This window comes from Oncorhynchus keta, chromosome 27 (assembly GCF_023373465.1).
Source record: "Oncorhynchus keta strain PuntledgeMale-10-30-2019 chromosome 27, Oket_V2, whole genome shotgun sequence".
Taxonomy (NCBI): domain Eukaryota; kingdom Metazoa; phylum Chordata; class Actinopteri; order Salmoniformes; family Salmonidae; genus Oncorhynchus; species Oncorhynchus keta.
The window spans coordinates 13197530-13222863 of NC_068447.1; the positions used below are offsets into that span (position 1 = coordinate 13197530).

At 46.7% G+C, this 25334-nt stretch overlaps 1 protein-coding gene across 3 annotated transcripts in view; it reads left to right on the plus strand.

Moving 5' to 3' along the window:
* LOC118360260 (protein NDRG3-like) overlaps positions 1-25334 on the plus strand; it is a 62382-nt gene that overhangs the window by 20263 nt on the left and 16785 nt on the right. For 2 of the 3 annotated variants that reach the window (XM_052481710.1, XM_052481708.1), the window contains exons 2-3: positions 4766-4854; positions 6917-6949. In XM_052481710.1, the coding sequence (XP_052337670.1) occupies positions 4798-4854; positions 6917-6949 (90 nt within the window). In that variant the 5' untranslated portion in view covers positions 4766-4797. Of the gene's footprint in view, positions 1-4765; positions 4855-6916; positions 6950-17121; positions 17317-25334 lie in introns of those variants that run through there. The other variant, XM_052481709.1, reaches the window with a different exon arrangement.

Sequence of the window (25334 nt, forward strand, 5' to 3'; positions counted from 1 at the left end):
CCCCCCGCTCCCTAAATCCTCTCGTTATATCAGCTGGTTTTGTGAACCCCTCCTGTATCTGAACTGGCTGACAGAGGGCACAGCATGATCATAAGTGAGAGGTCACTTGGTCGGGTCAACAGGAAGTATTATTAAAGAGATGCTATACTTTGAAATACAGACAGAGATGTAGTAGTCCCAGAGTTAATGATCCAAGGTCAGTTTTGCATTTAATCTCCTGATGATTATGATGGCTGACTGTGTTAGAATAAATAAAAAAACAAGGCTTAATCATGCTCTCTATCAATCTGTCACTCGTCTGCAGGTATGTTTTGATGTGAGGAAGCCAGTCCCGTCATCGCCACCTCAACCTTCGGGCCAACTGGGAGCCCAAGGCTGGTTAGGAGACACCGCAATTGTGATGAACTGAGAGAATATTAGGGTAGCACTGTAATTCATTAATCATATGCTGTCTGCTGCTGTTCTTACCTCATTCTGTCTTCTACACCTCTCTCCCCATCTCGTCTTTCTTCCTCGTTTTATAATGCACACCATATGTGCATTGAAGTACAAATTGAACTTGTATTTATAATATATTACAATTATCATAATTCTAATGCAGTATGTATTTATAACACCTGGATAATGAACTTCTTTCAGTAAAGCGTTTCACATTCTCCACTGGTTGAAATTAAGTCTCTCATTGAAATACTATCCTGTGTCCTGAGATTGATGCCGATGGAGTTAGATATGCATATATTATTTTCTGTATATATGAATTACAAATCAGCCTTTACTTAAATCATGTTTCTAGTCTATTGCATAGTTTCAATGTGTAATCATTGATGTCCCAGGAGCAGGAGTGGTAAACACTGTTGAAGTGTATATCTGTAATACATACATGCAGACACAGCATCATTTAAATAATGGAGTTTGATATGACTGAAAATGAATGTCTGAGATTTATACCTGAACCTCACCTTTATTTGCCAAGGAAGAGTACATGATCGGTGAACATATTCACTGTACATTTTACAATGTGAGAATCTCCTGTGTGGTAATAACTACAGTACATGTATATAGGACTTGCATCCTTGGCACAATAAAGTTATTATATTCTACTCAATCCATAGGCTTCATTAATGCCATTCAGACTTGAAGTTGATACAACAACTGTGATAGCTGAGGTTCATAGATTCTGGTTCTGAACTAATATTCTTACCAAATGTTTTAGGTTCCATACACAATCTGCTACATACTGTTTCTAGCTAAACATCCATAGACATGCAGTTATTTTTATCCTCTACTACACAATAAGTAAATAGTTAGTTAGCGAAGTTACTTCAGCTGCATGACAAGGCAAGTTTACACAATTGTACGTTAAATTTACAGTAAATGCTTTAGCTAGCGAGATTCTTTACATCCACTGTTTAACAAAACGACAGCTTGGTTTGCTGGTTCTCTGTTAGAAATATTATGAATAAACAATATTCTCATTTTAAATAGAACTGTAACTAAGTAAACTTATATTCTTTTTTTATTATTATCTGATTAACAATATGAGTTCATAAGAGGGGATTGTGTGACACAGACAAGGAGTAATTAAAGTTAATAAACACCATTCCAACTAGGAAGAAACGACTGGGTTGTGGATTAAGTAAACAGATAAGGTAGTTAACCTATGGTTGAACCGACCAAACTTGGTTCTGGGGTGTTTTAGATAACCTAGGAATGCACTCACTGTCAGCTAAGGGCAGCTAAGTGGTGATCGATAATTTTGAGGGGTCAAAAGTTAATTCAGTTGTTGTGTGTCCTGTGTATGTGTTCGGGGGGGTCAGAATGGACTTTTAAAGTTCCCTTTGTCCCGGCTGTGCCCTCTGTCAGCCAGTTCAGATACAGGAGATTCTGTTAAGCAATGAAATGACGTCATGTTATTGTATATAAACTGTTGCTCGTGGTAACGTGGCAGTGCGCTCCGAGAATACATTCTGTTACCTATTATTGAAAAGACTGTTCTCCGTCTATTTTATGCAAACAAGAACCTTACAAATTCTCATAAAATAGATTAAGGGAATTCCATTTATGAATACATTATGGTATAATTAAATTGCAGTAACACTTTTTCAGGAGTCCCTAAAATATTAAACAACTCAAATTATAACTTAATTTCCCCTGTCATAACACAGCTAGCTAGCTGGCTAATGTTAGCTAGTCAGCGAACTTGCTAAATAGCAATTTTCGTAAATTAACTTTAAGCCCAAAATGATGCACAAATGTTTCTCTACATTAACCAACATATTCCTCTCAATTGTAATTTTTTTTGCTTGACTCGTTATGACGATGTAACTACTTACATTTGGATCCACCGTAATGTTTTGTCAGCCATCTTCAACAAGAGACGGGTGGCTCGCGTCAAATTCATCATTGGAACCACTCGATATGATTGGTCATATAAAACCCTTGGGACCCAAATGCATAATGAGTGCTCTAACTCCCCCTTGTGGTGGTTTGGAGCAATGAAGCCGTGACGCTGGGTACCTCCAAGTCCTGCGGTGCAAGCTCGCTACTTTTAAAGGAGGAACCACTGTAGTTAAGCTAGACGCTAGCTAGCTCCAGAAGTTGCGTTCGAACAAATAATGCTTTATTACCAATGGAGTATTGTAAACACATCGTTCGTGGCCAGTGCTGGATATGTAACTAAATGAAAAGCCACTTTGTTGTTTTTTTGTTTTTTTGCTGCTGTCTCGGGACACAAGCACATTGGAATTTATGGAGAGAGAAAGACATTCAAATTGCATCCATAACATGTAATCCTGTTCAAGGTAGATGTCCTAGCCTCCCTCTTTCAAGTAATTCATTCAACGCAGTATTAGCCTTATATTTAGCTAATAACTTGTGGTTTAATATGCATAAGATTCTAATTTAGCTATAGCCTCTGCAGTGTTCTATTGCACAATGAAACTGCTCTCCCATGAAAAGCTAGACTAGAATAGATGGTTGGTCATCTTTTTGAGCATTTCTTATAGTAATAGACTATTTGAAGAGGGACGTTTGTTTGATGGTTAAAATACAGCAGCGAAAATGACTCAATGAGTTTGAAAGAAGAGAGAAAGCATGGATGGCTATAGCAGTTATTTGTCTGACAATGTAATGCCTTTGTCCTTGACTGCCATCTACTTCATTCGACTCTTCCTGAAAGCAAATCCCTTAGCATAGTCATTGAGCTGATCTAACATGGTGGGAGAAATAATGGCTGCTTCGTTCAGGACGTCTCCAGTGATCCATCAGTAGTGCAGTCAGGCAGAGTTATGCTAACAATCATCTGGGTCAGCAAGCGCAACAATCATCAGCCACTACAGGTTTTCTGTTGGCTTTGTCACACTGAAGGAAGTGTTGGATCCATCCCTTCTCCTGGAATAATACCTCCCATCCGGTCTCCAGTATGCTCAGCTGATCTGGTTTTAATTGAGAGGGATGGACGAAGATGTTGCTTTGTCCTCCGTCCACTTATAGCGTCCTGTTAGTGGACTTCACAGGCTTGGTTTTCCTGCCTGTTTGTAAATGAGTCAATACTATAGAGACATGTTTGAGTGTTAGGCTGTGTTGACTTCTCTGCTGAAAATCTCTTCATCAATGTGCCCATCAAAGATGCATTCTATTTTCAGCCCACACTTTCAAATCCCTTTTGTTTTCTGTAAAAAAAATGCCTTCCAGATAATGTGAACGAGACCGTGTGAGACACAGGCATGCTGTGAAGTCCTTATCTACCCCACATAGAATTAGATTTAGGACTGGGACAGACTTGGCAACGTTCACTAAAAATACATAGCAGCACTGAGGGAGAGAGAGTGCTCAATAAAGCACAGGACATTCATCATGACAGTCAGGATGATATCCACTGCATGTGATCCTGGGGCCATTTGCTAGATCCTTGTCTTGTTGGTTCTCTTCTGGCTCATTTCACCAGTAGCGTTTAGACGTTGGTCACACCATGAAAACACTCGGTCACATGCTCTCCTACTGCGATAGGATAAGGGACTGTCCCCACTGACACTGCATGGGGAGGGAGATGAGGTTTGGTGTTGACATGCCCAAATGCACACAACACACAATTTATTTTTCCCTTACTTATTGCACCCTCTGAGTGCAATAATATGGGAATTATTTTGGTGCACTGTTAGTGTTCAGTGGAAAATGTCTGCCAGTGAATGACTGAAAACTGTCATACTAGTATCCATTTAGGGGTTTTGACAACTTGAGTAGCTAGGCTACTACTGCGATTGAATCGCATTTCCATTTTAAATGGATTTGTCATAAAATAGAAGTGTAGCAGTTATTATACTGACAATTTCCAGCCAGACGTTAGATGGTGTCAGTACTACTACATCAATGTTCCCTCTCCATGTCATTAGTTATTCATGTCCTCATTTCTAGTGCTCTCCATCTCTGGTTAACAGGATTCTTCCTGCTCTCTAATCCTCTTCTCTCTTCCCAGTTCTGCTCCCTTTCTGTGGGTAACAGAGCTCCAGTCCACACATCCTGATCTACCACTACAGCATCCTGTTCCTATCTAGTGAGCAATGTAAAGAGGACACTCGGTGTCCATGGCAACGGAGCCTCTGTTTCTCTCTCGGTTTCTCCTGATCTCTGTTTTTGAGTCTTCTATCCTCAGACTTATTCATGCTGGCAGGATATGGGATATCACTCAGGGAGTAACTTGGTTGTAGTAGCTTATTACTGCTTCCTGTGAAGAAATCTGATACACTTCTCTCTCTGTCTCCCTCAGGTGTGATTGACAGCTGTCAGACCTAAGTTGAGATGGACGAGCTCCAGGACGTGCAGCTGACTGAGATCAAGCCACTGCTCACAGATAAGGTGAGTGGACAGGAAGAATAAACCCAGTCCTTTACTCCCACCAGTAGGTTCAGCGGTCACTAGCCTGGGCTGATCAGCTTAGCACTGCACAGCTCTGCCCTTCAGTCAATCTGGGCTGATCAGCTTAGCACTGCACAGCTCTGCCCTTCAGTCAGTCTGGGCTGATCAGCTTAGCACTGCACAGCTCTGCCCTTCAGTCAGTCTGGGCTGATCAGCTTAGCACTGCACAGCTCTGCCCTTCAGTCAGTCTGGGCTGATCAGCTTAGCACTGCACAGCTCTGCCCTTCAGTCAGCCTGGGCTGATCAGCTTAGCACTGCACAGCTCTGCCCTTCAGTCAGTCTGGGCTGATCAGCTTAGCACTGCACAGCTCTGCCCTTCAGTCAATCTGGGCTGATCAGCTTAGCACTGCACAGCTCTGCCCTTCAGTCAGTCTGGGCTGATCAGCTTAGCACTGCACAGCTCTGCCCTTCAGTCAGTCTGGGCTGATCAGCTTAGCACTGCACAGCTCTGCCCTTCAGTCAGTCTGGGCTGATCAGCTTAGCACTGCACAGCTCTGCCCTTCAGTCAGCCTGGGCTGATCAGCTTAGCACTGCACAGCTCTGCCCTTCAGTCAGCCTGGGCTGATCAGCTTAGCACTGCACAGCTCTGCCCTTCAGTCAGTCTGAGATCAGCCTTTGATCAATTTGCCTGCCAGGCCTGCCCTTCAGTCAGTCTGAGATACCCTGCACTCCTTTAAAGTACTATTTGACTGGATGTCATAAGGTGAATGCCCCAAGTCGCTCTGGATAAGAGCGTCTGCTAAATGACTTAAATGTAAAATGTAAATGAAAACGAGACTGGCTGGGGTACGTGGTGGTGGGACTGGAGGCGCTGCAGTGTGGAAGTGCTATAGGGGAGAGCAGTGCTAGACTTGGACTGGAAATAGGTGCCGGTAACCATTTTGGGTGCCGGTACTGTTTATATTTAGGTGAAGCAGCTCCAGCAGTAGAACATTTGAGGTGTTGGTACTCCTGCACAAGTCATGCACTGGGGAAGAGGAGAGGCTGATATGAAATTAGATTGAAAGGAGATGTTATTAGATGTGATGGCAGATTAGATGTGACTATATTGGTAGCTAGCAGATACTGGAAGCTGATGTAAGGTTGTCTATATTGTCAGGAAGGGGGCTTGCTGAGTGAGCTTGGTTTTTGATATCGCAGTGAATCCGCCATTTGAGTTTTAAAACAGCGTCCCACTTTGCTCACTATGGTGGGTGGCTGAGGCACTTGAACCACTCTGCAAATCATAAACCCCTTGACCCTGCCTCGTTAGAATGAAAGTTCCTGACTGACTGTAGTAGGGAATGTGCCTGTGTGTTCTGCCCATGTAAAGGGTGGCCTAGTGGTTAGAGCGTTTGGCCAGTAACCGAATGATTGCTGGATCGGATCCCCGAGCTGACAAGGTACAAATCTGCCGTTCTGCCCCTGAAGAAGGAGCAGTGTTCCTAGGCTATCCAACACCAGTGTTCCTAGGCTGTCATTGTAACTGACTAGGCCGTCATTGTAAATAAGAATGTATTACTAACTGACTAGGCCGTCATTGTAAATAAGAATTTATTACTAACTGACTTGCCTGGTTAAATAAAGGTTCAATAAAATAAAAAATGTCTTATCTGCAGTAATGATCCTCCTTATCGACATCTGCTCAGTGTCGCCACTCTCTGCTCCAGCAGTACATTACTGCTAATGATGAGGGTGGGTGGAGGGCTCAGTATGAGGACAGTAATGACACACAGAGAACCCAGGGGTGTCCTCCACATTGCTGGGAGCAGAGAGAGACAGAGCGAGAGAGAGGCAGACCCTGGCATCAACCACTAGAGGTAATTTACTCCACACATTGATCTGAGATGGCTCTTGTTGCCGTCTCCTGGTTACACCACAGACTCTTCGCCTTGGAGCAGAATGACTGAGGGATAATGAGGGAGAAGAGGAGCTTTGGATCCCATTCAATCAAAAAATATATAGAAATATCTGGCACTTTGTGACTTAAATACATGTATTTTTTCTTCTCTTCCCTCGGCAGAATGGGCGTAACTTCCAGGACTTTGATTGTCAGGTGAGTCAAACGTCTCTTAACCAGTGTTGGCAGTATGAAGTGACTCAAATCCATTTTTTTTCCCATATCCGATAGAATCTGTTCTTTTCCCTCCAGTCTGAACAGCTAAAAAGCACATGGAATCGGATATTTCAAGTCACCTTCATGGGTGGTTTGAAATCAGATACGAATCTGATTCCTGGCCATGTGACTTGTCTGAACAGTCAAATCTGATTTGCCCTCAAGTGGTTTTAGACTTATTAGGCACATCTTGTTTCTTGCTAGCTACTCTGACAGTTTGACAAGAACATGTGGTAGCTAACTAGCTTGGTAATTGTTTACAGACAATCGCGCGTCGTCGCGCTGTTTACTCCCTGTGGCGCGTCGTCGCGGTCCCTTCTCCCTGTGGCGCGTCGTCGCGGTCCCTTCTCCCTGTGGCGCGTCGTCGCGGTCCCTTCTCCCTGTGGCGCGTCGTCGCGGTCCCTTCTCCCTGTGGCGCGTCGTCGCGGTCCCTTCTCCCTGTGGCGCGTCGTCGCGGTCCCTTCTCCCTGTGGCGCGTCGTCGCGGTCCCTTCTCCCTGTGGCGCGTCGCCGCGGTCCCTTCTCCCTGTGGCGCGTCGCCGCGGCCCCTTCTCCCTGTGGCGCGTCGCCGCGGCCCCTTCTCCCTGTGGCGCGTCGCCGCGGCCCCTTCTCCCTGTGGCGCGTCGCCGCGGCCCCTTCTCCCTGTCGCGTCCCTGTGGCGCGTCGCCGCGGCCCCTTCTCCCTGTGGCTCCGCGGCCCCTTCTCCCTGTGGCGCGTCGCCGCGGCCCTTCTCCCTGTGGCGCGTCGTCCCCTTCTCCCTGTGGCGCGTCGCGGCCCCCTCTCCCTGTGGCGCGTCGTCGCCCCTTCTCCCTGTGGCGCGTCTCGCGGCCCCTTCTCCCTGTGGCGCGTCGTCGCGGTCCCTTCTCCCTGTGGCGCGTCGTCGTCGCCCCTCTCCCTGTGGCGCGTCGCCGCGGTCCCTTCTCCCTGTGGCGCGTCGCCGCGACCCCTTCTCCCTGTGGCGCGTCCCTTCTCCCTGTGGCGCTGTGTGGCGCGTCGCCGCGGCCCTCCCTGTGGCGCGTCCCGCGGCCCCTTCTCCCTGTGGCGCGTCATCTCCCTGTGGCGCGTCCCTTTCCTGTGGCGCGTCGCTGTGGCGCGTCATCTCCCTGTGGCGGTCCCTTCTCCCTGTGGCGCGTCATTCTCCCTGTGGCGCGTCGGCGCGGCCCCTTCTCCCTGTGGCGCGGCGCGCCCCTCTCCCTGTGGCGTCGGGCGCGGCCCCTTCTCCCTGTGGCGCGTCCCGCGGCCCCTGTGGCGCGTCGCCGCGGCCCCTTCTCCCTGTGGCCCTTCTCCCTGTGGCGCGTCGCCGCGGCCCCTCTCCCTGTGGCGCGTCGCCGCGGCCCCTTCTCCCTGTGGCGCGTCCCTTCTCCCTGTGGCGCGTCGCCGCGCCCCTTCTCCCTGTGGCGCGTCCCTTCTCCCTGTGGCGCGTCGTCGCGGTCCCCTTCTCCCTGTGGCGCGTCGCCGCGGCCCCTTCTCCCTGTGGCGCGTCGTCGCGGCCCCTTCTCCCTGTGGCGCGTCGGCGCGGCCCCTTCTCCCTGTGGCGCGTCGGCGCGGCCCCTTCTCCCTGTGGCGCGTCGGCGCGGCCCCTTCTCCCTGTGGCGCGTCGGCGCGGCCCCTTCTCCCTGTGGCGCGGCCCCTTCTCCCTGTGGCGCGGCCCCTTCTCCCTGTGGCGCGTGGCGCGGCCCCTTCTCCCTGTGGCGCGGCCCCTTCTCCCTGTGGCGCGTCGGCGCGGCCCCTTCTCCCTGTGGCGCGCGGCCCCTTCTCCCTGTGGCGCGTCGGCGCGGCCCCTTCTCCCTGTGGCGCGTCGGCGCGGCCCCTTCTCCCTGTGGCGCGTCGGCGCGGCCCCTTCTCCCTGTGGCGCGTCGTCAAGGTGTTTACTCCCTGTGGCGCGTCGTCGCGGCCCCTTCTCCCTGTGGCGCGTCGTCGCGGCCCCTTCTCCCTGTGGCGCGTCGTCGCGGCCCCTTCTCCCTGTGGCGCGTCGTCGCGGCCCCTTCTCCCTGTGGCGCGTCGTCGCGGCCCCTTCTCCCTGTGGCGCGTCGGCGCGGCCCCTTCTCCCTGTGGCGCGTCGGCGCGGCCCCTTCTCCCTGTGGCGCGTCGGCGCGGCCCCTTCTCCCTGTGGCGCGTCGTCGCGGCCCCTTCTCCCTGTGGCGCGTCGTCGCGGACCCTTCTCCCTGTGGCGCGTCGTCGCGGCCCCTTCTCCCTGTGGCGCGTCGTCAAGGTTTACTTATTTCCTCCATACAGTCAGCCTAAAAACACACACACTCCTCTCGTGTGACCCTGTTGGACACATCTCTATGGTGAATGATTGGCCAATCGACTGCTTGTGGCAGGGTGTGGACGATATATGTTGTCAGCATGTGATGAGCACAGCGTCGTGTCCTCTGGGTTGCTGTTATTAGACTGAGTGTGGATGTATTCACTGAATCCAAACAACCCTGAGGCTTTACAATGCAGTACATGCAACCCAGCTGCCTGCAGGAGCCTTGAGAGAAGCCTTGCTGTATCTGATTCTCTTAATGACACTCCTCTCTTCCAGTCCTTCAGTGCTTTTCTCGCTTAATTAACTTCCTGTGTCTCAGCGGGCTTATGAAGCACCAGGTTTACCTCATCTTGACAGTTTCAGACACGCAGACAGATTGGCGGGGGCAGGCAGGCAGACGCGCGGACAGACACGCTCGCGCAGGCAGGCGGGTGCACGCTGGCGCCCTCCCCCCTCATGGCGGCACGGCGCCCTCCCCCCTCTCAACTCTATTCTTTACAAAGCAGATAGAGGATGTTCTTTTTTCCATCCAAGTGGTTGAGGGGAAATGGAGTTTCATTACTGTACATAAAAGCACCGGTGCCTCCAGAAGAGGGCATCATGAGCACACGTGTGAATCTCCAAGTCAACCCCAGGGATCATGGTTATAGAATTATTGCAAAACCTTCCATTGATATAATGAACTATTGTTGACAGAGCTGAACTCACCATGTATTCGCTTTAGCCTCACTGATCTTGAGGACTTACATGAATGGTTTGCCGACTGGATAGCCTGTGTCCGATCAGGGAGGTTCTCAAGGCTAATGAAAAGTGTGCTTTGGTTTGATAATGGTGTCCCTGACTGGACAGGTTTAGGCCATCATTATCTTGTGCTTGGTTTTATTAGTTACATGTTAGTCATTTAGCAGACGCTCTTATCCAGAGCGACTTGCGGTAGTGAGTACATACGTTTTTCGTACTGATTTGATGTGACCACAACAAACTATCCTCCATCCTGGCCTGTCATGTGGGCTGCCTGTTTTCTGCATAGGGCATCGCAGCAGCCAGTGAGACTGCATCGGGACGAGTGATTTTTGAATGGCAGAAGGCCTGGGATTAAACGACACAGTGCTGACAGCAACCTTGCCTATCATGTCCACTCAGTGTTTTCCCTATACTGTAGGTCGGCCATGCTGGCTCCTCTGGTGCCATGTGACCTAGATGGGCTAGCTATCTTAAGATGAACGCACTTAACTGTAAGTCGCTCTGGGTAAGAGTGTCTGCTAAATGACTAACATGTAAGTGCCATTGGGAGAGGGCTGAAAGAGTGTGGAGGGAATCAGCGTCAGGGGAAGAACACTAATGGTTGGATCGGAAGAGGGTCAATAAACTACCTGTGGATTGGCTGATACTGAACACCTGACTAAAACATTAGGTTTAGGCATGATATGGTAATAACCTCACATAGACGTCTAATCCATTCCAATCCACAGAGTTCTTAGAAAATGGCGTGTTGGTGGTTAATTTGGAATTGGGCAGTAGGGTGTTATGTGCATACCATCCGTTTCCTTTAGGAGGCATGGGCTTTGTTGGAGGTCTTGATGACCCTTCTAACATGCTGACTAGACTGGGGTCGAACGCTGCTGGAGGGCGGGGTCCTAAATCCTGCCTGCCGAGAGACTGATTTATTCTGATGAAGTCGTTACTGGATCCATATGGTTGAGATATTTATATCCCAACATGGCTGGTAGGGGTGGTGGAGAGGAAGAGGGGTAGGTGAATGCACACTAAGGTCAGTAAACACAGGGAACATTGGTATAGGGAAAACATACAACTCACTGTAAGTATGTAGCGCCCTCTGTGGCTGATGCCATGAACTACAATTGTATGAGTAGAGCTATTTCTATGCAAGCATGAAGTTACTATTTCTTTACTATTTCTTGTGACAATTATTGAGCTGATAGTTCAGCACTGCACACAATTTATTACCTCAAGTTGGCAGTTGGTAATCTGAGCACAACAGCCTTACCTGCTCACACTGCAGCCAACGCCTGGTTTGAGCCTCTTCCTACACCGAATATGTGCTCAGAGTGGGTAACCTGTAGAGAGGGGGCTGTATGTGGCCCAGGGAACCAACCCTCGTTTGTAGGGATTCCCTCTCCCCCCTCATAGTAATGTCACTATGAGGGAGGTGTTTCCCGTCAAGATGTTTGAATACGCTCACAGACCGATGTCTCTCAAAGATCTCCACTTTTTTAGATCTCCGCTGTCAGAGGTGGTCTGCACAGCTATAGACTGTTCAGGGCCAGCTCCCTGTCTCTTTCTGGGCCTGAGGAGGATATCCTTGTCCCAGCATTACTTCGACGACCCCATTCATATGACCCACATAAATGGTTAAAGACTTGGAAACAAAGTGTTATCTCACATGTGTTGTGGAATTCTAGACATGCCACTTTACATCAATTAGCCAGATTATGGTCATACTAACCCCTGGAACCTGCTCTAATTTGGGTTTGTCTCCAGAATGGAGGTGGAGAGATTAGCCTGCTGCAGGCCATGGCAGCTGGGGATCCCAGGGTTGAGCCGAGGTAGCAACAATAGCACTGACCCAGTTTGGAGCGTAGTTTTGGGCCGCTTTCCCTGTCCTGAATCGGCCCTAATCCTGACCTCCAAATCCATTGTGTACTCGTCTTAGCAGATCTACAGTGTTTCTGCCACAGTGTCTCTGTGTGTGTACACTGAGTATACCAAACATTAGAAACACCTTCCTAATATTGATTTGCCCCCCCCCCCCTTTTTGCCATCAGAACAGCCTGAGGTCCTCGGGGCATGGACTCTACAAGGAGTAAAAAGCCTTCCACAGGGAAGCTGGCCCATGTTGACTCCCAATACTTCCCACAGTTCTGTCAAGTTGGATGAATGTCCGTTGGACCATTCTTGATACACACGGGAAACTGTTGAGCAATGAAAAACCCAGCAGCGTTGCAGTTCTTGGAAAAACTCAAACTGGTGCGTCTGGCACTGATATCATCCTCATCCAGAGCCAATGGCTAAGTAACAGACTTTTTTTAGTGCAAACTGCTTCTGAAATGGACTGCCATCACAATGTATAGTAGCCTAACTGGAGACCGAGGAGAACTAGTTCTTACCTTTCAATGAATGCCTTATGTTGTAGGCTGTGCTATGTTGCAGTACTGTGCTGTAGCCGTTGTCTCCTGATATTATTGCTGAAAGATTGCAACATGAAGGAACAATGGTCCACAGACATTGCTGGTGCTACTGTCTGGCTGGATTGCCCTCTGGAAGAGAAACTGAGTGGACATTGCAGACAGGGTCCAGAGAGCTGGCTGAGAAAGCCATATTGTCTTCTTGATATCCCATATCTGCAGTTAACCCTTCTCCCCCCTTAATTCATGCCAATGCTCCATCTGTCTCGGTGCTGGTGCTGCAGACAGCAGGCCAGGGAGGCAGAGCAGAAAGATTGTTCCCAATGAACAGCCTGAGGATTAAACCCAGGCCAGGCCCCTTACATGCTGACCACACCAGTTGTGTCGTGTGCACATACATGTTATTCAATCATTGTACCCTCACTTCTCCCGCGCGTCAACGAGCGTCTGCGTAGCCAGGCACTAAAATAGAACTTGGTTCTATTTGTGACGCTTGACGCGCTGCAAGTCCAGCCTCTCCATTCTCCTCATTGGTTTTTAGGAGCATATACCCATGTGGGTGATTGAAAGATGAACGGAGGTCCACACTCCAGTCCAGTTAGGGGTGGTAATGCACCTTAAAGTTGGTTGCCAACCGCCATATACATTCTGAAGAAGAAGAAGCCTGAAGGAGGAGAGATTACTAGAAACAAACTTGGTTTACCCTTTTATCAGTGGATTAATTGTCAGAGTAGAGGACCTTGTGCATTTCAGGTAAAATAACAACCCAGTGTTTATATCCCATGACAAATTAGCTAGCAACAGCAAGCTAGCTAGCCAAATTGCTATAAATGTTAAATTATTTTCAACCTGTCCCCAAATTAATATAGTTGGTTGGGTGGACAAAATCAACATTTGTGGGAAAGCGCGCGCCCGGTCTCGTCAGCATGTTAGGGCAGCGAGACCTCCAACAAAACCCATGCCTCCTAAAGGAAACGAATGGTATGCACATGACACCCTAATGCCCAATTCCAAATTAACCACCAACACGCCATTTTCTAAGAACTCTGTGGATTGGAATGGATTAATAATAATAATAATATATGCCATTTAGCAGACACTTTTATCCAAAGCGACTTACAGTCATGTGTGCATACATTCTACGTATGGGTGGTCCCGGGAATCGAACCCACCAACCTGGCGTGAGGTTATTACCATATCATGCCTAAACCTAATATTTTAGTCAGGTGTTCAGTATCAGCCAATCCACAGGTAGTTTATTGATCCTCTTCCGATCCAACCATTAGTGTTCTTCCCCTGACGCGGATTCCCTCCACTCTCTTTCAGCCCTCTCCCAATGGCACTTACATGTTAGTCATTTAGCAGACACTCTTACCCAGAGCGAGTGCGTTCATCTTAAGATAGCTAGGTGGGACAACCACATATCAGTTATAGTAAGCTACTTTGAGGGATAATTGATCAGCAAAGTCAGTGCGAGTAAGAGGTGAGCAAAGTAACGTGCGAGTGTTTAATTCACGAAAGGCTTTATTTTATATAAGATACTTCATTTAAGAGGTAGGGTTTCCGAAGATGGGCAGGGACTCTGCTGTCCTAGCTTTAGGGGAAAGCTGGTTCCACCATTGGGGTGCCAGGACAGCGAAGAGCTTGGACTGGGCTGAGAGGGAGGGCCAAGAGGCCAGAGGTGGCAGAACGGAGTACTCGTTGGGGTGTAAGGTGTGAGCATCCGGTGAATTAGGAAAGTATTCAGACCCCTTCCCTTTTTCCACAGCCTTATTCTAAAAAAGATTGATGAGGGAGAATAGACAAAATAACAATCTACACACATAACCTGTTTTCGCTTTGTCATTATGGGGTTTCTGACAAATTTGCAAATGTATTAAAAATTACAAATATTCAGAGACTTTTGTATAAGACTAAATGAAGGTGCATTCTGTTTCCTGTTTCCATTGATCATCCGTGAGATGTTTCTATAACTTGATTGGAGTCCACCTGTGATAAATTAAATTGATTGGACATGTTATCAGGGCCCACAGTTGACAGTGCATGTCAGTGCAAAAACCAAGCCATGAGGTTCAAAGGAATTGTTCCTCCAAGCTCTGAGACAGGATTGTGTCGAGTCACAGATTTGGGTAAATTTGGGTACCAGAAAATGTTTGTAGCATTGAAGATCCCTAAGAACACAGTGGCCTCCATCCTTCTTAAACGGAAGTTGTTTGGAACCACCAAGACTCTTCCTAGAGCTGACCGCCCGGCCAAACTGAGCAATCAGGGGAGAAGGTTCTTTGTCAGGAAGGTGACCAAGAACCCGATGGTCACTCTTGACAGAGCTCCAGAGTTCCTCTGGGCAGATGGGAGAACCTACCAGAAGGACAACCATCTCTGTAGCACTCCACCAATCAGGGTTTTATAGTAGAGTGGCCAGACGAAACCCACTCCTCAGTAGAAGGCACATGACAGCCAGCTTGGAGTTTGCTAAAAATGCCCCTGAAGGACGGATCGCCAGAAACAAGATTCTCTGGTCTGATGAAACAAAGATTGAACTCTTTGGCCTGAATGCCAAGTGTCATGTCTGTATGAAACCAGGCTCCATCCTTATGGTGAAGCGTGGTGGCAGCATCATGCTGTTGGGATGTTTTTCAGCGGCAGGGACTAGGAGAATAGTCAGGATCAAGGGAAAGATGATCGGAGCAAAGTACAAAGAGGTCCTTGATGAAAACCCTGCTCCAGAGCGCTCAGGACCTCAGACTGTGGTGAAGGTTCGCCTTCCAATAGGAAAATGACCCTAAGCACACAGCCAAGACAATGCAGGAGTGGCTTCAGGAAAAAGTCTCTAAATGTCCTTGAGTGGCCAAGCAAGAGCCCCGGACATGAACCCGATCAAACATCTCTGGAGAGACCTGAAAATAGCTGTGCAGTGACGTTCCCCATCCAACCTGACAGAGCTTGAGAGGATCTGCAGAGAAGAATGGGGGAAAAACTCCCCAAATCAGGTGTGTCAAGCTTGTAGCGTCATACCTACGAAGACTAGTTCCTGTAATCGCTGCCAAAGGTGCTTCAACAAAGTACTGAGTAAAGGGTCTGAAATGCTTATGTAAATGTGTTATTTTAATATTTAATTTATAAAAAAAAAAATGCTAAAAAAATCTAAACCTGTTTTTGCTTTGTCATTATGCTGTATTTTGTGTACATTGATGAAGGAAAAAACAATGTAATACATTTTAGAATAAGGCTGTAACGTCACAAAATGTAGCCTGCTCTTAAACGCTAGTAAAACTAAGTGCATGCTCTTCAATAGATCACTGCCCGCACCTGCCCGCCCGACTATCGCTACTCTGGACGGTTCTGAATATAGAATATGTGGACAACTACAAATACCTAGGTGTCTGGTTAGAATGTAAACTCTCCTTCCAGACTCGCAATAAGCATCTTCAATCTAAAATTAAATCTAGAATTGGCTTCCTATTTATCAACAAAGCCTCCTTAACTCATGCTGCCAAATATATCTTCGTAAAACTGACCATCCTACCGATCCTCGACTTCAGCGACATAAATTACAAAATATCCTCCAACACTCTACTCATCAAATTGGATGCAGTCTGTCACAGTGCCATCCGATTTGTCACCAAAGCCCCATATACTACCCACCACTGCGACCTGTATGCTCTCGTTGGCTGGCCCTCGCTACATATTCGTCGCCAAACCCACTGGCTCCAGGTCATCTATAAGTCTTTGCTAGGTAAAGCCCCTGCTTATCTCAGCTCACTGGTCTCTCTAGCAACACCCACCCGTAGCACGAGCAGGTATATTTCACTGGTTAAATAAAGGTGTTCTCAACTGGCCTACCTGGTTAAATAATGGTGTTCTCAACTGGCCTACCTGGTTAAATAAAGGTGTTCTCAACAGTCCGACCTGGTTAAATAAAGGTGTTCTCAACTGTCCGACCTGGTTAAATAAAGGTGTTCTCAACTGGCCTACCTGGTTAAATAAAGGTGTTCTCAACTGGCCTACCTGGTTAAATAAAGGTGTTCTCAACTGGCCTACCTGGTTAAATAAAGGTGTTCTCAACTGGCCTACCTGGTTAAATAAAGGTGTTCTCAACTGGCCTACCTGGTTAAATAAAGGTGTTCTCAACTGGCCTACCTGGTTAAATAAAGGTGTTCTCAACTGGCCTACCTGGTTAAATAAAGGTGTTCTCAACTAGCCTACCTGGTTAAATAAAGGTGTTCTCAACTAGCCTACCTGGTTAAATAAAGGTGTTCTCAACTGGCCTACCTGGTTAAATAAAGGTGTTCTCAACTGGCCTACCTGGTTAAATAAAGGTGAAATAACAAATCAACAAAGCCTGACGGTAGGGAGGGGCAGTTCCTCTTGTTGCTTCGTAGGCAAGTACCATGGTCTTGCAATGGATGCGAGTTTCGGCTGGAAGCCGGTGCAGTTTTTGCGGAGGAGCGGGGTGACATGGTAGACTTTGTTCAACCTACTGGCCCTTCTGACCTTCTAAATGCAATTACAAAGGGCTACTGAGTGCCTAGACGACCCTGAGAGCTTTGTGCATACCCAGCAAGAAGCACACTCCCTCCCCCTTCTTCCTCCACGTCTCTGTCTCTCGAGCTTCCATTCACACCGCCTCTCCAATCCCTCAGTCTCTCTCCCTCCCCCTCTCACACATTCTCCTCCCATCTTTTGATGGGACCAGCTGCTGCCATCGAAGAAATTTCAGTCGTTCCTTGTGGGCTCTCCGTTCTGTCGCTGCCCCCTTCTCCGCCGTCATCTCTCCGCCACTACCGCCCCTTTCACAGACAACACAGGGACAGACAGCACTCGTCTCTCCTTTCTCTGGCTGACTAAATGACAGCCGTTATGGACCTCAACCAGGTTGCCATTGCCTGTTCGGCCATTGCTGTGGTGGTGAGTGAGACTCTCTGTTAGATTGTGTGGGGTTGTATTCATTGCTGATAGCATCGCCAGTCACCCTCCGTGGCCTGCCTGTTGCTTGAGCTCTGACCCTGAGCAGCAGTGTGTTTGATTTCTCTGGGTTGTTTCTCGGGGGTGTGATCTCTATAGCATGGGAAAGTAGGTGTTAGGCAGTGTGGTGATGTGGGCAAGCGTATGACTGAGGAAACAAAAAACCTGCTGAGCATATTTGGGCTAGTGAGTGTGACTATGTTGTGTTCGTGACGAAGAGATAATGCATCTGTCTTTGTCTGTCTCTCTGTGTGTGTTTTATTCACCCTCTTACTGCTGCCGATCCAGCGAAAGGCGAATGAACAGTGTTGTCAGTGTATCAATACACCAGGCAGGTAAAGGGTTTGTCACTGTCAGGGGCCTTGAGAATATCAATCAGACTGAGGGAAATGTGACAGGCGTCTACCAAGTGGAAGGCATTGCGAAGGTGGGAGAGTACAGAGACTGCATTGTTTACACCATCCAGTGGAGTGAAGGGTGTGATGAGGAATGGGGGTGGGGTTTAGTCTTGGGGTTTAGCTCTGGGGGCGGGGTTTAGCTCTGGGGGCGTGGGGTTTAGCTCTGGGGGTTGAGGAAAAGGGAAGGTCTCCTCTCTCAAAGATAGTCCTCCATCTCTTCATTCCCTGTGGGTGCAGAGATGGAATATGACACCACTTGTTTTCCAGTCCTACTGGCTGTGTATTTTATGCAGCATGTCTGTGTGAGTGAGGGAGAGATTGGCCTAACCACCAGCTGGGACCATATTTATTTTTTAAATGGACGATTCCGCTTGCTTGTTGAGTCACTACCTGGTTCCACTGTGTGGACTGGTTCCTTCACTGCGTTCAGTGTGGTCCTGCCTAGACTAAAACACAGACTCCTACCACACAATGGGTTAGGTATGGTTATGGTTTGGTACACCATTCCGTTCCTCTGCACCAGTGTTAAGGCAAAGAGCTCAGCGGTCTGATAGTGACAACACGGAATCTGATGTGACGGCTGTGAGAGAAATTGAATTAAATTAAATTAAAATAACCAGACAGGTAACTGGGGGGGGGAGGTCACGTATAACTTTTAAAAACCCGTTTGAGATCAACTGGAAGCCAGTTAATTTTCCTGAATGATTAGGATCAATGTGTGTCTTAGGGCTGAGCTTGAGTATAATTCTCATTAGTTTGTTTTGGTGTGTTTTGAAATTTGTCCTTCAGATTTTAGGGTTATGGCATTGAACAATGAGATACAAACATAGTCATAGTGGCACTGTTTCAGAGATGTTGCCAGGGTCCTCTTAGTCTCTGTGTCCAGGAACTTGGCTACCTTTTGCCAGGAACTTTTTCCTGGAGTGAACCTTCCAAATGACCTTCAGAGCCATGAGTTCACCTGTCATGTGTTGGTCTAGTTCATATCCCAGAGCATTTTTCCTTCACCTCTACACCATTACACTTGACTGAGAAGTTGGAAGAGTTTCTCACTTTGTGTTTGGAACCAAACAGGATACATTCTGTCGTCCCTAAATGCAGAGAATGTTGTCGGATAACCACTTACTGACTGTGATCAGTTGGCTGCTTAGGTTCTTTTCAATGGTCTCCTTTTCCTAATGTGAATCCAAGAGGGCAGCATCATCCACATACAGGAACAGAGGACATGAACAGGCAGAGTCCATGTCATTTAGGTAGAGTAACAAATCGATGACCCCAAAATGCTCCCCGGGGTACATCACAGTTTATCTCCTTCGCGTCAGATTGGTGTCCTGCCCACATCCACCCTTTGGATCCTATCAGCTAGGTATGACGTCACCCATAATAAAGAGCTGTTGCCAAAACCAATTCTGTTCAGTTGGTACAACTAAATATCATGGTTCACAGTATCAAATGCTTGTTGTATATGTCAAGCATGAGCATAGCACAGAAGTTGCACTTGGTGTGAATTCAATTTCATGCTTGATAAAAATCTGTCAAAGTATAGCAAACACGTGTCGGTAGAATAGGATTGTGTAAAACCCAGACTGAAGGTCATATACAATGTTATGGTCCTCATGTACTTTATCATCTGTTCATAGAGTTGCTCTTCCTAAAACATTTGACAAAGACACTGAAGATTGACACTGGTCTGTCGGTCCCTTGTTCAACTTGGCTTCCTTTCTTGTATAAAGGAACAACTCTGGCATGTTTAAACTCTTGTGGTACCTTTCCATGTTGAATGGAAAGACCGATGTGTCTTTTTGCATGATGTCCAATAGGATTAGCAGCATCACATCGGAATCTAGCTGGGATCCAATTGTGTTCCTTTCTGTTTGTCGAGATCTTTAAACATCTTTGTAACAGTTGAAACCTCGTAAATGCAAACTGTCCTTTGTAGATGCCCTTGGCTGAATAATAGGTTTCAATAGGATGGTTGCCAAAGGTCCCAGAGTATTCTGGGAGTTGATCAACAAGGTTGCTGGTAATGGTGGTTGAAAACACTTGAATGTTTATCAGAACATCTGCCTCTCCTGCTGCTGAACCATCCTTGAATCCTTCTTCCTCATTTAGCATAAAGTGGCTCTACAAAACACCACCGACCATGATTATTGCCATGTTGCTTTTCTCTCTCTAATATGGAAAAGCAGGATCCGTGTTGTCGTGGTAACCGATAGTGTTCAGCTTTTCTCTTTTAACTTGTTCCGTATGAAGTGCTTCCTCTAGGTCTGTCTTTGTTGTCGTTCAGGGGGGGGTGAATGTTTGGCTTTTACCAATGAATACTAACTTTTAGGCTTCAAAAAACAAAAATAGTATGACTATTGTTTACACCTCAAACCCCCTCAAATGCCACCTCAGATCCACATGCCCCTTTGAGAAATGGGTCCAAACATGCAGTGCTCTCTGAATGACACGATCTAGACCAAGGGTAGTAGGGCTGGGAATTGTCAGTGACCTCACAATTCTATATGTACTGCAACTGGATTTGGTGATTCGATGGTTCCGGACATATTGCTCACGATATGTCTGCTGCAGAGGGATGAGAGCCATGAGAAAATTTCTTTTTTAATCTGTCATGGAAATAAAAGGGCTGGTAACAAACTGGCTCCCTATTAAGGATTAAGTTATGAAGGAAAAACATGAGTTTTTACTAGAGGTACTGCCAACCAGCGCAAAAATATTGTCAAAATGATACAATATATCATCAAAAATAATATATTTAACCCCCATCACTAAGGGGTAGGCAACTGGCAACTATATTCAGACGTGGGACGATTTCTGTCTGCGTGGATAGTTGGGGGGCCGAAACATAAGTTATATTTATTTGCAGTGTACAAATGATAATTAACACTTTATTTGGATGGTCCGTCTATCTACTAACCCTAGCTCTATCCTAACCCTTATCTTAACTCTAACCTAAACCCTTACCCTAACCCTTATCTTAACTCTATCCTAACCCTTATCTTAACTCTAACCTAAACCCTTACCCTAACCCTTATCTTAACTCTATCCTAACCCTTATCTTAACTCTAACCTAAACCCTTATCTTAACTCTAACCTAAACCCTTACCCTAACCCTTATCTTAACTCTAACCTAAACCCTTATCTTAACTCTATCCTAACCCTTATCTTAACTCTAACCTAAACCCTTATCTTAACTCTAACCTAAACCCTTACCCTAACCCTTATCTTAACTCTATCCTAACCCTTATCTTAACTCTAACCTAAACCCTTACCCTAACCCTTATCTTAACTCTATCCTAACCCTTATCTTAACTCTAACCTAAACCCTTATCTTAACTCTAACCTAAACCCTTACCCTAACCCTTATCTTAACTCTAACCTAAACCCTTACCCTAACCCTTATCTTAACTCTAACCTAAACCCTTACCCTAACCCTTATCTTAACTCTAACCTAAACCCTTATCTTAACTCTAACCTAAACCCTTATCTTAACTCTAACCTAAACCCTTACCCTAACCATTATCTTAACTCTAACCTAAACCCTTACCCTAACCCTTATCTTAACTCTATCCTAACCCTTATCTTAACTCTATCCTAACCCCTTACCCTAACCCTTATCTTAACTCTATCCTAACCCTTATCTTAACTCTAACCTAAACCCTAACCCTTATTCTAACCGTAACCTTAGCAAGCAGTTGCTTGTCAACAGAGTCCATCTGTAGATGATCATACTATCTGGACTATCCAAACAAAGTGACTGAAAATAACAATTTCATACCTTGATTACATTGAGATGCGATCACATTTTTTTCACAAAAAAGCCCATTCTTCTCAGGATACTGCTGCAGCAGGTCCCCTCTCCTCATCACATGACCCCTGATCTAGATGTAGCAGCCCGTTCTTCTCAGGATACTGCTGCAGCAGGTCCCCTCTCCTCATCACATGACCCCTGATCTAGATGTAGCAGCCTGTTCTTCTCAGGATACTGCTGCAGAGGTCCCCTCTTCTCATCACATGACCCCTGATCTAGATGTAGCAGCCCGTTCTTCTCAGGATACTGCTGCAGCAGGTCCCCTCTCCTCATCACATGACCCCTGATCTAGATGTAGCAGCCTGTTCTTCTCAGGATACTGCTGCAGCAGGTCCCCTCTCCTCATCACATGACCCCTGATCTAGATGTAGCAGCCTGTTCTTCTCAGGATACTGCTGCAGCAGGTCCCCTCTCCTCATCACATGACCCCTGATCTAGATGTAGCAGCCTGTTCTTCTCAGGATACTGCTGCAACAGGTCCCCTCTTCTCATCACATGACCCCTGATCTAGATGTAGCAGCCTGTTCTTCTCAGGATACTGCTGCAGCAGGTCCCCTCTCCTCATCACATGACCCCTGATCTAGATGTAGCAGCCTGTTCTTCTCAGGATACTGCTGCAACAGGTCCCCTCTTCTCATCACATGACCCCTGATCTAGATGTAGCAGCCTGTTCTTCTCAGGATATACTGCTGCAGCAGGTCCCCTCTCCTCATCACATGACCCCTCCATTGTGACCAGCCAGATATCAGCAGTGCACAGCCGCTCAACCTTGTGCCAGGAATACATAAAAACAGTTATTGGGACTGCTGCGGTTTTCAAATCACCGAGTGCTTTGTTTTGTTTGGTCAAGGCCACCATTGACTCGGAAGCTATTTGAGGTCATTGACGTTTCAGAAGAAAAGGCTGTTTTTTTTGTCTTTCTCTCAGGCTTCCATTTCATCTGGTAGATAAAAGCCCCGGGCTACAAAATATATATTGTTTTATCCTTCAGTTGTGGCAATTCTTGTCTACTGAAGCCTCTTTGATCAGAGTCGTCATATTCAACAGGGTTACAGGGGTCTGTATCAGGGACCAGGCTGAAGGCCCCTCGCATGTATCCTCCGTCTCTCACAATGTTTCACACAACCAAGCCCTTCAACCGCAGCTTCTATTTATACTCCTCCTCACCCAGAGAGGAGTGTGACTCTGCCAGGTGTCAGCGCAGCTGAGGGAGGTATTTATACAGGCCTGGGTTGAACAACTACAATCCATATTGTATAGCTATTGTATTTGTTTTTTGCAGACATGGTTGAATAGACAGGTTTAGCCTAATCTCTAACCTACCCCATCCCAGACCCCATGGTGTTGAGTGTTGCTCAATGTTCTGGTGACGTGGCTGATTCTGATGTCTCAGCGTGGCGTCCTCCCATCCAGTTTAGATCTCTGACGCAGTACGGCCCTCAAACCGCCGTCTGTGTGGTTTTCAGCTGCACCAATGGACGGAAGCTGAACACTGACATAGACACACGCGTTTAGAAGTGTTCCTATATTTGGGTCTCTGCTTGTTTGTTTGTTTTTCTCGCTAAAACTGACCACGCCATTATTGCTACCAGACAGAAACATGCCTCACACTAGGCTGTAGTAGCACTGTGCTTACTAGTAAACTATATGGTTGAATCACACCTCTATATGCATTGCCTTCATTAACTTTTTGATGTTGATGTGTTCCTGTGTTGAATAAACGGCATATGTGGAAGAAGTTATCTCTACCTACATGTACATACTACCTCAACTAACCAGTACCCCCACACATTGACTCTGTACCGGCACCCCCCTGTATATACTGTTATTTTAGTGATGCTCTTTAATTACTTGTTACTTTTATCTCTTATTCTTATTCATATTTTTTTAAACTGCACTCTTGTTTATGGCCTTTTAAGTAAGAATTTCACTAAGGTCTACTACACTTGTTGTATTCAGCATTTCACTGTAAGGTCTACTACACCTGTTGTATTAGCATTTCACTGTATGGTCTACTACACTTGTGTATTCAGCATTTCACTGTATCTACTAGACCTGTTGTATTCAGCAGTACATGACTCTACTAACCTGTAAATGTAACACTGTAAGGTCTACTACACCTGTTGTATTATAAGGTGTATGCACTTTGTAAGTCGTCTGGATAAGAGCGTCTGTTGTATTAAATGTAAATGTAAACTATAAGGTCTACTACACCTGTTGTATTCAGCATTTCACTGTAAGGTCTACTACACCTGTTGTATTCAGCAGTACACTGTAAGGTCTACTACACCTGTTGTATTCAGCATTTCACTGTAAGGTCTACTACACCTGTTGTATTCAGCATTTCACTGTAAGGTCTACTACACCTGTTGTATTCAGCATTTCACTGTAAGGTCTACTACACCTGTTGTATTCAGCATTTCACTGTAAGGTCTACTACACCTGTTGTATTCAGCAGTACACTGTAAGGTCTACTACACCTGTTGTATTCAGCAGTACACTGTAAGGTCTACTACACCTGTTGTATTCAGCAGTACACTGTAAGGTCTACTACACCTGTTGTATTCAGCAGTACACTGTAAGGTCTACTACACCTGTTCTATTCGGAGCATGTGACTAATAACATTTGATTTGAAGATGTGACCTGTTAAATGACATTTAATGTTGAATTAGCGTCAGGTCTAAGTGCTGTGGACGGACAGAGATTCCCATCCCCACATAATTAGATTAGCCAGACGTCAGATGATGTTATCTGTGAGACGAGACAGGTAGAGAGCCCTCTACTTATCCACACATCTGCGTCGCGTGTGTGTGTATGGTGTGAGAGACTACAGTGTGCACACATGCGTCTGGTGTGGCGCCAACCGCACCTCCTGACATTAGCCGTGCTGCTCACATGCAGCGGTCATTGTGACCACAGAGATATGGGTCATGATGATCCAGCCAGTCAGTTTTCAATCTAGGTCATCTTCTAGGCTACCTGCTAAAGAGGACCCAGTTTTCATCATGAAATTATTTTCTCTCTCCTGACACTCGCTGAGGAAGTGATTTTCAAAGTGTCAGTAGGAGACATCCTCACTGAGGAAGTGACTTTCAAAGTGTCAGTAGGAGACATCCTCGCTGAGGAAGTGATTTTCAGTCTCCTACTGACACTTTGAAAATCACTTCCTCAGCGAGGATGTGTCCTACTGACACTTTGAAAGTCACTTCCTCAGCAAGGATGTCTCCTACTGACACTTTGAAAGTCACTTCCTCAGCGAGGATGTCTCCTACTGACACTTTGAAAATCACTTCCTCAGCGAGGATGTCTCCTACTGACACTTTGAAAGTCACTTCCTCAGCAAGGATGTCTCCTACTGACACTTTGAAAGTCACTTCCTCAGCAAGGATGTCTCCTACTGACACTTTGAAAATCACTTCCTCAGCGAGGATGTCTCCTACTGACACTTTGAAAATCACTTCCTCAGCGAGGATGTCTCCTACTGACACTTTGAAAATCACTTCCTCAGCGAGGATGTCTCCTACTGACACTTTGAAAATCACTTCCTCAGCGAGGATGTCTCCTACTGACACTTTGAAAATCACTTCCTCAGCAAGGATGTCTCCTACTGACACTTTGAAAATCACTTCCTCAGCGAGGATGTCTCCTACTGACACTTTGAAAATCACTTCCTCAGCGAGGATGTCTCCTACTGACACTTTGAAAATCACTTCCTCAGCGAGGATGTCTCCTACTCGGTGTATGAATG